Source organism: Musca domestica, unplaced genomic scaffold (assembly GCF_030504385.1).
Source record: "Musca domestica strain aabys unplaced genomic scaffold, Musca_domestica.polishedcontigs.V.1.1 22, whole genome shotgun sequence".
Lineage (NCBI taxonomy): Eukaryota > Metazoa > Arthropoda > Insecta > Diptera > Muscidae > Musca > Musca domestica.
The window spans coordinates 12,067,065-12,082,226 of record NW_026712262.1 but is presented as its reverse complement, the minus strand read 5'-3'; the positions used below and the strand labels follow the sequence as shown (position 1 = coordinate 12,082,226).

The 15,162-nt window shown below is 36.5% G+C and overlaps 2 protein-coding genes across 2 annotated transcripts; both read left to right on the top strand.

Moving 5' to 3' along the window:
- Positions 1-1,291: 1,291 nt before the first annotated feature.
- On the top strand, positions 1,292-4,115 carry LOC131802675 (transcription elongation factor SPT6-like). Its single transcript, XM_059123077.1, has one exon. The coding sequence runs from the start codon at positions 3,324-3,326 to the stop codon at positions 4,113-4,115; it is 792 nt and encodes a 263-aa protein (XP_058979060.1). The 5' UTR covers positions 1,292-3,323.
- Positions 4,116-12,405: 8,290 nt separating this feature from the next.
- LOC131802620 (transcription elongation factor SPT6-like) lies at positions 12,406-14,292 on the top strand. The gene has a single exon (XM_059122988.1). The coding sequence runs from the start codon at positions 12,427-12,429 to the stop codon at positions 13,246-13,248; it is 822 nt and encodes a 273-aa protein (XP_058978971.1). The 5' UTR covers positions 12,406-12,426; the 3' UTR covers positions 13,249-14,292.
- The last annotated feature ends 870 nt before the right edge of the window (positions 14,293-15,162 follow it).

Genomic DNA, 15,162 nt, shown 5'->3' with positions numbered 1-15,162 from the left:
AAACATTTGAAATGAGAATTCCTAGCAGTATTAACCGAATTAGAATTAGGCGAAGGAATCGATTTGTCGCTATAATTTTCCAAACACACAAGCGTGTTTATCCTTTCTGAAAGAAAGGTGTCTAAATCTTTCCACGAAGAAAGCCAATTTGTTTTTGATACCTTGTTCCCAAAGCAGTTGCGTTTCTTTAGGTAAACGTTGTAGGCAAAGAAACACCAGTATCGGATCCCATTGATCTGTGGGAACGTTGTAGGTCGACATTGAAAATATGCAACTGTTTATTCCCCGTCGGATCTCTTTTAGACCCGATGCAGTTTCTTTGAGAAGAATTGGAAGATTATGCAACGACTTTAGTTGATGATAAACCAATAATCGAATATTGTTGTATTCATCATTTAATGCTTTCCATGCGAAAGCAAAACCACGGTTAGTTAGAGGAAACTGCGAAACGATTTCCCGAGCTTCTCTAGCAGTTTTATTAAGCAAATAGAACATGCGTTCGACATCACTCAAACGAGAGTTGTTTATGTAAATGGCGCTAAACAAATCCCGAAAGGAAGGCCAAGAAGAAAAATCTCCCTCAAAAATATCAATATCAATTGGGGGCAATGCCATATTGTGAACGATATCACAACCAGAAGAAATACTTGCGGCAATATTTTCCTGCGATTCAGGAACCAAAAGAGATTGAGCCGATTGCTCTTGATTTTTATCCGCGTTTTTAAACAAATTTTTTGTGGTACAACGATTTTTTATAATTATTCTATCGATTGTTGTCCTTGCACTTGTGTAAATGTTAATAGAAACATATTTACACTCTGCCAAATGCAGATATTCTTTAGTAACATTTTCTGAATTTTCTAAATTTCGTAACGACTTATTGACCGATTGCCATAACTTTTCTAGCTTGCTCTTCCTTTCCTCTAATATACTAATATCTAAATAGTCACCTTTTAGTGCACCGATTTGTGCACCAAATTCTGTCAGAGCGTCAGATGCTTTTATGAAAATTTGTAGAGGAGAGGAGGCCATAATTATAGCAAGAAACACCGAACCAAATTGGGAGAAAATAGAGAAATAAATAAAATAACAATTTTATTTATATTTATTTAATTAGTCAAAATGAAATTTCAAAAGTACGAAAACAACAACAAAAATTAAATACACTATAGTATTTATATTATTTTAACTTTAATAATAACTTTAATTTTACACTCAATACCCACTACTATAACAAATAGAGGTGACCGACCAACGTAGTGTAGCTACTCAACCTAACGGACACGACAGAAAGAGGAATACACAAAAATATTCTTCCTTCGTTTGTTATGTTCGTTCACTGATCTAACAAAGCACAAACAACAAGTGGTGATCAGAGAACAACGACAAAACATGCAGTGATGTTGGTGGATGTTCAAACGGTGTTGTTGTTGTTTGCGACAAACAAAACAGAAAATGAATTTGACTGTTGTTACAACGAGAAAAAGAGAATAAATGTAACAACAAAAATATGCAATATTAAAGCGGACAGACCAAACAAAAAGAATTATATTGCAATCTTTGTTTTATGCGTAAAGCACACCAAACTAAGAGCTAGCAACAACAATACCTGACGAAGTTTTTATTGGTATCAACGAAATATTGAATGTTTTGTTGTTTTAAATGAACCAAAACAAAAAGAAAATTAGCAAACGATTTTTGCGACAATTTTATTTTTGAGTTTTGTTTTGATTTTGATGCTGCCGAATACAAGCATCCAAATTAGAAGCCGACGATTGGCGGGAAACAAAACAAAAGGGAAAGAGGTGACGTTGTAAAACGACCTTTGTACCCAAACAAAACCGATGTTTTGTTGGTGTCGCGGTAATTTAATAACGCGAGCTCACTTAAAAACAACACTGCACTATACGTACCTTGTAATGCAGGAGTAATAGACTGTACATTTATGCAGGATCCAAGTATCCATACGCAAGCGATGATCCAAATCTGGCTCGAATTGACCAATGTTTAGCTCAGAGGGGCTCCGCCGATGGGAGTGAAACGCCGAATGCCTCGAGCAGTGGACCGTAGGGGGGAAATATAAAAAATAAAACAAGACTTTTTCTTATTATAAGTCAACTATTTATTGCTAGTTTGGTTGGTGGGTAACAATATTACGTTTGGCAACAATATGCCTCTCTATGCACAACGATATGTGGTGCAAACGATATTGCGAGTGTTGTCTGTCCGAATGACAGCGAAATACTACTTGATGTCTAAAGGAGGCGGCATAGCAAGTGACAACTAATTACTCGTTAAAATGTCAAAGGCGCTAGCACAAGGTTGCAATAAACCGTAGCGCGTACATTTTAACGAATAATTAAGGACCAAACCAGGGGTCAATAAAAAGCAATATTTAACGCAATTCTAAATTAAACAAGCAATCTTTGATAAACACCACAGTTGCATTCTTCCCTTGAAAATTTTCTTGAAAAATTCTGTCTGTATGACCGAAAATGTTAATTTCGAGCTTGTGCAGCCTCTTCCGACAATTGATCGATTGGAAGCAGTACATTATTTATTATCATTATCTATGATGGTGACTCCATGTAATAGTGATTTATGCATTGATGGAGTCATGGGATGCCAGTCGGATAATTCCACATACAGTTGCGCGGTGTTTAAGGCATATTCTTTGAATTTTGATGTATTTATTTTGTGTCCACTTGAAGTCGCCTCTAATAAGATTTTAAATGGTTAATGCCTGTTATGTCCGCCACTAATCCTGTGTTTTAAAAAATCTCCTACTCGTATTGCTATCATTGGTATTATCAAAATTGACTTTAGGCATGCCCACCAACAGCACAGTTTCCACGCGGAATCTTTCTTGGATTTCTTTTTTCCTTTCTTCTTCTAATGCTATTTCTTCCTGTGTCCTTTTCTTTCCATATTTCTTCACGGGCAATTTATATGCCAAATGCAGAATGCTTTCAAAAATACGTATTTCTGCGTGCAATACCGAATTGCCAAACTCAAGAGCACCTTTGGTGGGTAGCACTCTTCTTTTGCTTTCAACAAAAGGTTGTAACAAGGGTAATGCTTCGGGTTAGTTGCCCTTATTATTTCATATTGTCGTCTTGTTCGATCAGCTTCTACGAAAATTTTGAGTGCTTGGGACGGGGTCAAAGGAGCAATTGTTTCATTGGTCTTGGAATAGGCTTTTCTATACTTACTAGCCTTTGTTTTTGAACTTCCTATTTCTTTGAGCAATTTTGAGGCATTTCTTTGTCCACTCGTTTGCAATACAACATTAAATACATACAAAAAATTCGTACACATTAAATATGGTACAATTCCTATGTGAACTTGGTCCAAGAAAAGGGCTAGCCTTAATAAAAATTCTTAAACAGACAAATCAAAGATTGGAAAACAGAACTCAGTTAATGACATTATGTCACCTAGGTCCCAAAGTATTTATAAACTGTTCTGGATTTATAAAAATTGATACAAGCTCCCTTGGTGATAGTACAGAAGCATATGTGGAGGTTCTTGATGGATCTCGAGTACATCCGGAAAAATATGAATGGGCTCGAAAAATGGTAATTGATGCAATGGAATATGACGACGAAGAATCCAATTCCGCCGGCGCGTTAGAAGAAATTTTAGAAAGCCCCGAAAGACCACAAGATCTCGATCTTGATGCATTTGCTGTAGAGCTCGAACGACAAGGTTTCGGAAACAAGAGCATAACACTATATGATATCAGATCTGAGTTGAATTCATTGTACAAAGACATCAGAATTCCATATCGCTCAGCAAATTCTAAAGAACTGTTCGATATGTTAACTAAAGAAACACCTGAATCGTTTTATGTTGGAAAAATGGTGTTAGCCACGGTTGCAGGGATTTCTCATCGTAAGCCACAAGGAGAACAATTAGACCAAGCAAATCCAGTTCAAAATGATGAGACCGGTAATTGGCAATGTCCTTTTTATTTAAAAGAGGATTTTCTAGAATTATCGGAAGTTTGGAATAATTTCGATGCTGGTGCTTGTCCTGGCCAAGCTACTGGTGTCAAACTTCGTCTCGACAATGGTCTGTCGGGTTTTATACATATTAAAAAATTATCCGATTAACACATTAAAAATCCTGAAGAAAGAGTTCAGTCCGGTCAAGCAATACATGTAAGAATTATCAAAATAGATGTCGATAGTTTTTCAGTTGATTGTTCATCAAAGATTTCTGATCTAATGGACAAAAATCACGAATGGCGACCAAGGCGAGATCCATTTTATGATTATGAGCAAGAAGAAGTAGACAACTCTAAAGAAAAAGATCAGAAACAAGTTAGAACAAAACAACAATATGTAAAGCGGGTAATTATACATCCTTCTTTTCATAACAAATCTTATGCCGAAGTTGTAAAAATAATGGAAAATATGGATCAGGGTGAAGTAATTGTTCGACCATCGAGTAAAGGTTCAGATCACTTAACTGTAACGTGGAAAGTAAAAAATGATATTTATCAGCACATAGATGTTCGCGAGGAAGGCAAAGAAAACGCCTTCAGTTTAGGCCAAAGGCTATGGATTGGAAACGAAGAGTTTGAAGATTTGGATGAAATTATAGCAAGACATGTTAATCCCATGGCAGCTTGTGCTCGAGAACTACTCACTTATAAATACTATCGTGATACAGGAGGCGGACATAAGGACAAGATGGAAGAGTTATTGAAAGAAGAAAAAACAAAAGACCCCAGAAAAATACACTATTTTATTTCAGCATCCACAAATTATCCTGGAAAATTTTTGCTATCATACTTACCCAAAAACAAAAGCCGACATGAATACATAACTGTAATTCCAGAAGGGTTTCGTTTTAGAGGGCAAATTTTTGATTCACTAAATGGCCTACTTAAATGGTTTAAAGATCATTATTCTGACCCTATTGTGACAAACACTCCAGTGTCCACTTCCCAGCTTAACTCTTTATCAAGAATGAGCAACGCTGGGTATGATACGCCCAGAGTAACTGATTCAAGAACTTCGCAACAAATGTCTCAAAATGTTTCCATGCATACACCACATTTTTCAAGCACACCGGGTTTTCATGGTGGATATGTTAACACACCATACACTCCAAGTGGCCAAACTCCATTTATGACTCCTTATACCACTCCCCACTCATCTCAAACTCCTCGATACGGCAGCAATACACCTAGCCCAGGCTCTTCGACTTCACATTTAACCTATGGCAATCAATCACACAATGATCGAAATTCAAAAGACGCTAGGTATGGAAATCTACAACGATTTGACAACAAAAATCACAGAACACAGCGTACGAATGAGAGCTTAGAATGGCAAATAGCTTCAGATTCATGGGCGAGGCGTAAACGAGTGAATCCTGTGATACCACAGAGTAGAGCAGAATCTATCTGACCCGCGAATTTTTGTATGCCGCCACCAAGCATTGATTACTTTCACCCAACGCCTCAGTACGTAGAAGATAATCGAGTCAGGCCTCCCCTAGACTATCAAAGAAGTCCTCGGTCTATTCGAAGTACTCCGCGTACGAATACCTCACCACATTCTATGAATTTAGGCGATTCAACTCCTTTATATGATGAAAACTAACTTGTATCAAATAAAGAAATATACATTTAAAACGTGTACTACTTCTATTTATTTGTATTACAGAATATCCCACTTAATAAAGCCAAAAAAGGTTAAAACGGGGTTTGGCAAACATTGCTATAAATAGAATTATGAAAACAAGCAATAACGGACAATAAATAAATGCGCAACAACAGTTTTGCTAACTCCTCTCAGCGAGGACTAAAAAGTGTTTTATAAATGTTTATAAAACCATATGTAGCACCACAGGTCTGGAGGATAACTTTAATAAAAGCAGAAATATATTTGAAAAAAATGTAATATGTGAACAAAAAGATAAAATGATTTTGAAGACTTATTGTATTATTATCGATACATCTTAAAACCATGACAGTGTGGCTAAGACCATGACTCACATAAATATTCATAAAAACAATCTAAAAATAGGAACAGCCCGAAAGGAAAGATGTATTCTATATAATGGATTATATTAAATGAATGAAAAATGCCGCCATCCTCGGCTTAGCGGTATGCAATCATCAGTCGCATTTTACTTATTAAAAACATTTTGTGATTGGTTAGATTTATTTATTTGCACCAGTGCTGCCAAAAACATAACAAAAAAAATCTTCACTTTCCAAAACCAAAAACCTTCATTTGAATTTTAAAAATCGGCAATGCTGCGGTATATGCAATTTTGAAATTAGCCTTAGAGTGTAACTACTATTAAATATTGGCATCCATGGCTGAAGTTGCACATGACCTTGTAACAATCTAGTTGAGCGGACATGGTATTGAGGTCTTAGACTGCGGCTTATCCCGCCGGAATGTCTAATTTCGATATATAGCACCTTTGGCATATCAATTTAAAAAATACAATTTCCACTAAGTAAGGTTATGATGTTAACCTCGATTGTTTTTTTTTTTTTACTTCCCATATGACTTTTACAGTCATCCATGGTATTTTCTGAGCCATCAGACTTGTGTGACCCCAAAAGTGACTTACCAATGACTAACAAATATTCAACTCATCTTGCTAAACTTCAAAATATATTGTTTTTTTAAGAACTATTTAGTTTTTAAATGTATTTAGTGGATATGTTTTATTTTGCTTACATATATTATTTAGAAGTCCATACATTGGTTGTAATTTTGTGTGTAATAATATTTTGTCTTTTTCAAAATTTGTAATTCATATACACGTGGGTCTTATGTAATGTTTTTGGGTTAGATCTGGGCCTTATTTCATTTATCTGTTAATTCTTCTGTTTTTTTTTTTAATTATCGATTTTTGGGTTTTTGTTTGTCTACCCTAAATTTTGAAAGCAATATTCATATTTAAATGCTTTAGCTCATGCTTTACGTTTTAATTAAATTTCCAAATGCTCCAATTTCATATTAAACTAACCACGAGTAAAGTGCATTATTATTACATGATGATGGAGCTTATGACATATCAGTTTTAATTATGGCAACTAGATCATGGTAGATGGTGCTTACTGATTTATTTTTGGTTGTTGTACGTTTGTCGTTTGTATTCTTGATTGATAGCAGTAGCCATAGCACAATAAAATCAAGGTAGGGCTATGATACCATACGATTTTAATTTTTTTTCTTGGCTTAATATGTCAACTTTATTTGTTTATGTGTGTGTATTCTTTGTTCAGAAAATATTCAAATTCGAGTGTTTTCAAAATGCTTATTGCAACGTATGCATCTACAGTTTTTGTAGCGAATTAAAGCTTTGGATCTATATATATATATATATATATATATATATATATATATATATATACAGGGTGAGATGAAAAAAACTACAACCAACTTCAAACTGCTGTCATTTTTAAGCCACTCGTCCGACAGCTTTTATTCCAGTGACAGCTCATTATATAGTTTACAAGCGTACAATTTTGGTGAGAATTTTGCAGAAAAAAAAGTAATTCATAATGGAATTCAAGCCACAAGTGGCTATCGTTAGAACACTCCAGCATTTAAATGTGAATAAATCTTTTGTGTTTCGTACCATCGCTTGTCACTGCGGTAGAAAACAGCAACATCAGCAGAAATAGTTCGAAAAGTAAAGAAGCAACTTGATCGAAACCCGCATCGCAGTGGCCGATAAATGGCTCGTGAGCTGAACATATAGCAATATTCCGTTCGGCAAATATTAAAAAATGAGCTCGGGGTAAAGCCAATGAAATTCCAAAAAGTGCAAGAACTTACACCGCAACCGAAAGAAAATAGACTCAAATGAGCTAAAGAGTTGCTTCGCCTGGCCGAAAGTGGTGAACTGCCGAATTTCTCCGATGAGAAAACATTCGTTGTCCAGCAGTTTGTAAACAAACAAAATGATCGTGTTTACTTGCCAAAGAGGTCAGATGAAAATGTGCACCTTCGGTTGGCCACCAGAACTCAAGCGCCGGCCATGGTGATGATGTGGGCCGCCATAACAGCCGATGGTCGCTCTCCGCTCGTATTAATCGACCGTGACATCAGAATAAATGCTTTTGACAGCCACACATGCGAACTGGTACCTGTTTCCCGAGTCTCTATAGTGCGGACTTAACACTTATTTCTTGTATGCTATAACAATATAAAAAAATGTTTTTTTATAACAATTTCTAAATATGTTATGAAATTTGTCTTGTTTTATTATTATTTTTTTTTTTTTGTAGCTGTTTGACTTTTAATTTAAGATTATTAATCTGCCCTATTACGGTTGTCGACGTCGTCGCAAAATGAAGTCGAGGCGACAATAATGGTATTGGGGTTGTCGTTTTTTGTCGTTCATTGTCGATGTGAAGTCGTTTTTACAGCATTATCTGTCCGTAAGAAATTGTGACGACGTTGTATTTTTTAGTCGACGTTGATATTTTAAAAAATTTTGTATTTGACATTTGACCATGAAAATAACAACAGCAAAACAATTTGGAAATATTGAAGTCATTTCCGACACTGGTCTAATAAGATCCCAATGCTGAAAACCTCAATGCTGCTGTGGCCAATTGAAACAACTTTAGTTTAGTAAAAGCTTTTCGATTTTTTTTTTTTCGAAATTTTTTCCAGAGGAAGGTATTTTTACCATGATTCCGGGAAACTATTAATATGATTCCCAGATTTTTGACTCGAAAGTTCAGGTTCAAAACCGAATCCACTTATCCGATATATGTTATACCTATATCGCTTATGAAAATACCTATCCACATTATGGGGTCACATGAAGGCCCATCATAATATATTGGGTAAGTGGATCCGGTCTTGGACCCGGATTATCGGGTCAAAAATTAGGGTTACAGGTCCGTCCCCAAAAAATGGTATCCCGGAATGAGGTTAAAAATACATACCACTGAAAAAAAAATTAAAAAAAAAATGAAGAGTTTTTACTACACTGGAGTTAAGCCGGCTAATTTAATTTTAGACCTAAGAGCACACTCGATGCAATTCACAGTTCCCTAGTAGAACATAGTATACCACCACTCCTAATTGATTGCATTGATGTCATGCTCAGCAGCAGAATCATCAACTCAAGCATCGGGGAGTGTTCTGTCAGGAAATCTGTTACTAGGTGCACCCCGCAATGAGGGGCTCTATCACCACTACTCTGGCTTTTGGTGATAAACAAAATTCTAATCGAACTGGAAGAAGGTAGGACAAAGTCGTGGCTTACGCCGATGATGTTGTCTTGCTGATTGCTGGGAAATTTCCGCAGACTGTTACAGATCTTATGCAGGGAGCAGCTCTAGTTAAACTTTCGAGATGAGCACGCTGCAATGGACTTGGCGTGAATCCATCAAAAACTGAGCTGGTACTTTTCACAAGGAAGCGGAAAATACCGGTTTTTCGCTGCCTATCCTTGATGATGTTCTGCTAAGCTTTTCCTCGGAAGCTAAATACCTCGGTACCATCCTAGACCAGAAGCTGGGAAGAGGAACATCGAAGAGCGAGCGAAGAGGGCTTAATTGCAAAAACTCCATAGGAAAAAGCTGGGGTCTCAAGCCACACATAATCAAATGGTTATATGAGTCTGTCCTCCGACCAATTCTAACCTACGGGGGGATTTTCTGGTGGCATTCCCTAGGGAAAACCACCTTCAGGAAATGCGTTGATAAAGTCCAAAGAGTTGCATCGCTACTAATTACAGAAGCACACACTCCAATCCGCACTATATACCCTACTCAATTTAAAACCGTTAGGTTTACTCGTAGAGGAACAAGCTGCTAGGTGTGCCCTGCGGCTCAATGAGCTGGGTCAATGGCGGGGTCAACCATTCGGAGACTCCGCTATTATCAAGTATGTGGATAGTATAGTAAATCAGGCTATAACTAGTGACTATATATCACCTAGGCACAGCTTTGAACCACTTGATATTCACATACCTAACAGAGACATTTGGACTCGTGATACTCCACCTTTTACGGGATAGCTATTTATACTGATGGATTAAAGATGGAAAGTGGAACGGGGGCCGGAGTCTGCTGTGAAAGTCTAAATATCCGACGATACTTCAAATTAAACAACGACTCTAGTGTTTTTCAGGCAGAAATTTTTGCTGTCAGGAAGGCCATAGAGTTGCTGGCAAATAGAGTCAATGAACTGGACGGACCGGTGACTATATATGTCGATAGTCAAGCGGCCCTGAAGGCTTGAACAATCAAATCTAAGGCGGTTCTGGATTGCAGGAATGCTCTGGAAAAGACTAAATCGTTTATTCAACTCTGTTGGGTCCCTGGACATTGTAACATACCTGGAAATGAATCTGCTGACGAATACTGTCGGATTTATCTTCCCTCTCCGACACTGAGCCAGCCAAACGACTAAAGTGACTAAAGACGATGTGTTAACACGCCGTAGACACAAATCTCTTAAACTCTCCATTCTCTATACAATTTCGTACTTACTTGTTTACTTCTTCACTCATAGCTATTTTATTTCTTCTCCTATCTTTAGTCTACTTTTATCTCTTCCTAATCAGGATGAACACAATGGACCAAAAGGTCTCCGAGTGAAGTGGTTGTATTTTGTATCAGCGCCTACTTGGCAACTTTGGCGAAATTTCTTTTAGCACATGCTGAAAACAGTCCTTGTTAAATCTGAAGTAATTTGAAAATCTAAAAGAACACACTGAGTACATATTTTAATTAAATTAATTGAAATATATACTTTGAGCAGACAATGCAAATATGTTTGTTTGCTGTCTTAGCACTCGCCGCTGCACTACTAATACATTCCCCTCTTCATCCTCACTTGAACTTAAGATATGTAACGCCAAGCCTTTCCGTAATACCATTTTTGAATCGAAGCGACGCACAGTGGTCGATTTGAAACATTTAGGCGGCCAAAAATATGTTTGGACATTAATGGCTTTAAAATATATTATTCTAAAAAAAATTATGTATTAATTTAACAAAGTAAACAAGAAAAACATATTTTCTATAACAAAAGCACGTTTTATTTTCATAAATTATAAATAAATAAAAATAGATTAAATTGTCTTATTCAAAGATGATTCTATCTCGACTTCTTCGTGCTCAATGCATGATTGTGTGTGGAGCTCGGCAGGTTCTAATAGTTCTATAACTTCACTGGAAAACATCTTGTGTGAAGTTTTCTTTAACGATCTTTCACTACTTATGAGTGGATCTAAAGTAAGAAGCAATCTTTGATAAACATCACAGTTGCATTCTTCCCTTGAAAATTTTCTTGAAAAATTCTGTCTGTATGACTGAAAATGTTAATTTCGAGCTTGTGCAGCCTCTTCCAACAATTGATCGATTGGAAGCAGTACATTATTTATTATCATTATCTATGATGGTTACTCCATGTAATAGTGATTTATGCATTGATGGAGTCATGGGATGCCAGTCGTATAATTCCACAAACAGTTGCGCGGTGTTTAAGGCATATTCTTTGAATTTTGATGTATTTATTTTGTGTCCACTTGAAGTCGCCTCTAATAAGATTTTAAATGGTTAATGCCTGTTATGTCCGCCACTAATCCTGTGTTTTAAAAAGTCTCCTACTCGTATTGCTATCATTGGTATTATCAAAATTGACTTTAGGCATGCCCACCAACAGCACAGTTTCCACGCGGAATCTTTCTTGGATTTCTTTTTTCCTTTCTTCTTCTAATGCTATTTCTTCCTGTGTCCTTTTCTTTCCATATTTCTTCACGGGCAATTTATATGCCAAATGCAGAATGCTTTCAAAAATACGTATTTCTGCGTGCAATACCGAATTGCCAAACTCAAGAGCACCTTTGGTGGGTAGCACTCTTGTTTTGCTTTCAACAAAAGGTTGTAACAAGGGTAATGCTTCGGGTTAGTTGCCCTTATTATTTCATATTGTCGTCTTGTTCGATCAGCTTCTACGAACATTTTGAGTGCTTGGGATGGGGTCAAAGGAGCAATTGTTTCATTGGTCTTGGAATAGGCTTTTCTATTCTTACTAGCCTTTGTTTTTGAGCTTCCTATTTCTTTGAGCAATTTTGAGGCATTTCTTTGTCCCCTCGTTTGCAATACAACTTGTGTGGCATGTAAAATCATTTCACCATCAATATTTAATCGAATCTCTTCAATTTTTATTCTTTTGTTCACTCGAATCCGAAAATGATTTGCTCGGACGACCTGGTTTATTAAGCGAATGCAATGGTATTTCAAAAGTGCCTTCCGTTTCACTTGTTCGCAAAATACCGGTTCCCCAACTCTGCGGTATTGATGCAGGAATACTCTGCTCGCGTTACCACTAGTTGCAAGATTAGTTTTAAAAGGAACTCCTGGAATACCTTTACATAGAATTCATAAATCAAACTTATGAGGTAGGTGTGGACATAAATATGGCTGTAAAAAATTCGTACACATTAAATATGGTACAATTCCTATGTGGACTTGGTCCAAGAAAAGGGCTAGCCTTAATAAAAATTCTTAAACAGACAAATCAAAGATTGGAAAACAGAACTCAGTTAATGACATTATGTCACCTAGGTCCCAAAGTATTTATAAACTGTTCTGGATTTATAAAAATTGATACAAGCTCGCTTGGTGATAGTACAGAAGCATATGTGGAGGTTCTTGATGGATCTCGAGTACATCCGGAAACATATGAATGGGCTCGAAAAATGGCAATTGATGCAATGGAATATGACGACAAAGAATCCAATCCCGCCGGTGCGTTAGAAGAAATTTTAGAAAGCCCCGAAAGACCACAAGATCTCGATCTTGATGCATTTGCTGTAGGGCTCGAACGACAAGGTTTCGGAAACAAGAGCATAACACTATATGATATCAGATCTGAGTTGAATTCATTGTACAAAGACTTCAGAATTCCATATCGCTCAGCAAATTCTGAAGAACTGTTCGATATGTTAACTAAAGAAACACCTGAATCGTTTTATGTTGGAAAAATGGTGTTAGCCACGGTTGCAGGGATTTCTCATCGTAAGCCACAAGGAGAACAATTAGACCAAGCAAATCCGGTTCGAAATGATGAGACCGGTAATTGGCAATGTCCTTTTTGTTTAACAGACGATTTTCCAGAATTATCGGAAGTTTGGAATAATTTCGATGCTGGTGCTTGTCCTGGCCAAGCTACTGGTGTCAAACTTCGTCTCGACAATGGTCTGTCGGGTTTTATACATATTAAAAAATTATCCGATTAACACATTAAAAATCCTGAAGAAAGAGTTCAGTCCGGTCAAGCAATACATGTAAGAATTATCAAAATAGATGTCGATCGTTTTTCAGTTGATTGTTCATCAAAGATTTCTGATCTAATGGACAAAAATCACGAATGGCGACCAAGGCGAGATCCATTTTATGATTATGAGCAAGAAGAAGTAGACAACTCTAAAGAAAAAGATCAGAAACAAGTTAGAACAAAACAAAAATATGTAAAGCGGGTAATTATACATCCTTCTTTTCATAACAAATCTTATGCCGAAGTTGTAAAAATAATGGAAAATATGGATCAGGGCGAAGTAATTGTTCGACCATCGAGTAAAGGTTCAGATCACTTAACTGTAACGTGGAAAGTAAAAAATGATATTTATCAGCACATAGATGTTCGCGAGGAAGGCAAAGAAAACGCCTTCAGTTTAGGCCAAAGGCTATGGATTGGAAACGAAGAGTTTGAAGATTTGGATGAAATTATAGCAAGACATGTTAATCCCATGGCAGCTTGTGCTCGAGAACTACTCACTTATAAGTACTATCGTGATACAGGAGGCGGACATAAGGACAAGATGGAAGAGTTATTGAAAGAAGAAAAAACAAAAGACCCCAGAAAAATACACTATTTTATTTCAGCATCCACAAATTATCCTGGAAAATTTTTGCTATCATACTTACCCAAAAACAAAAGCCGACATGAATACATAACTGTAATTCCAGAAGGGTTTCGTTTTAGAGGGCAAATTGATTCACTAAATGGCCTACTTAAATGGATTAAAGATCATTATTCTGACCCTATTGTGACAAACACTCCAGTGTCCACTTCCCAGCTTAACTCTTTATCAAGAATAAGCAACGCTGGGTATGATACGCCCAAAATGTTTCCTTGCATACACCACAAGAAGTCCTCGGTCTATTCGAAGTACTCCGCGTACGAATACCTCACCACATTCTATGAATTTAGGCGATTCAACTCCTTTATATGATGAAAACTAACTTGTATCAAATAAAGAAATATACATTAAAAACGTGTACTACTTCTATTTATTTGTATTACAGAATATCCCACTTAATAAAGCCAAAAAAGGTTAAAACGGGGTTTGGCAAACATTGCTATAAATAGAATTATGAAAACAAGCAATAACGGACAATAAATGCGGACTTCTGTGCTGGTAGATGGCGCTCTATCCTCGCGCAACAACAGTTTTGCTAACCCCTCTCAGCGAAGACTAAAAAGTGTTTTATAAATGTTTATAAAACCATATGTAGCACCACAGGTCTGGAGGATAACTTTAATAAAAGCAGAAATATATTTGAAAAAAAATGTAATATGTGAACAAAAAGATAAAATAATTTTGAAGACTTATTGTGTTATTATCGATACATCTTAAAACCATGACAGTGTGGCTAAGACCATGACTCACATAAATATTCATAAAAACAATCTAAAAATAGGAACAGCCCGAAAGGAAAGATGTATTCTATATAATGGATTATATTAAATGAATGAAAAATGCCGCCATCCTCGGCTTAGCGGTATGCAATCATCAGTCGCATTTTACTTATTAAAAACATTTTGTGATTGGTTAGATTTATTTATTTGCACCAGTGCTGCCAAAAACCCTTTTCAAAACCAAAAACCTTCATTTGCATTTTAAAAATCGGCAATGCTGCGGTATATGCAGTTTTGAAATTTGCCTTAGAGTGTAACTACTATTAAATATTGACATTCATGGCTGAAGTTGCCTTGCCTTGCCTTGTAACAATCTAGTTGAGCGGACATGGTATTGAGGTCTTAAACTGCGGCTTATCCCGCCGGAATGTGTAATTTCGATATATAGCACCTTTGGCATATCAATTTAAAAAATACAAATACAGTCTCCACTAAGTAAGGTTTAGATGTT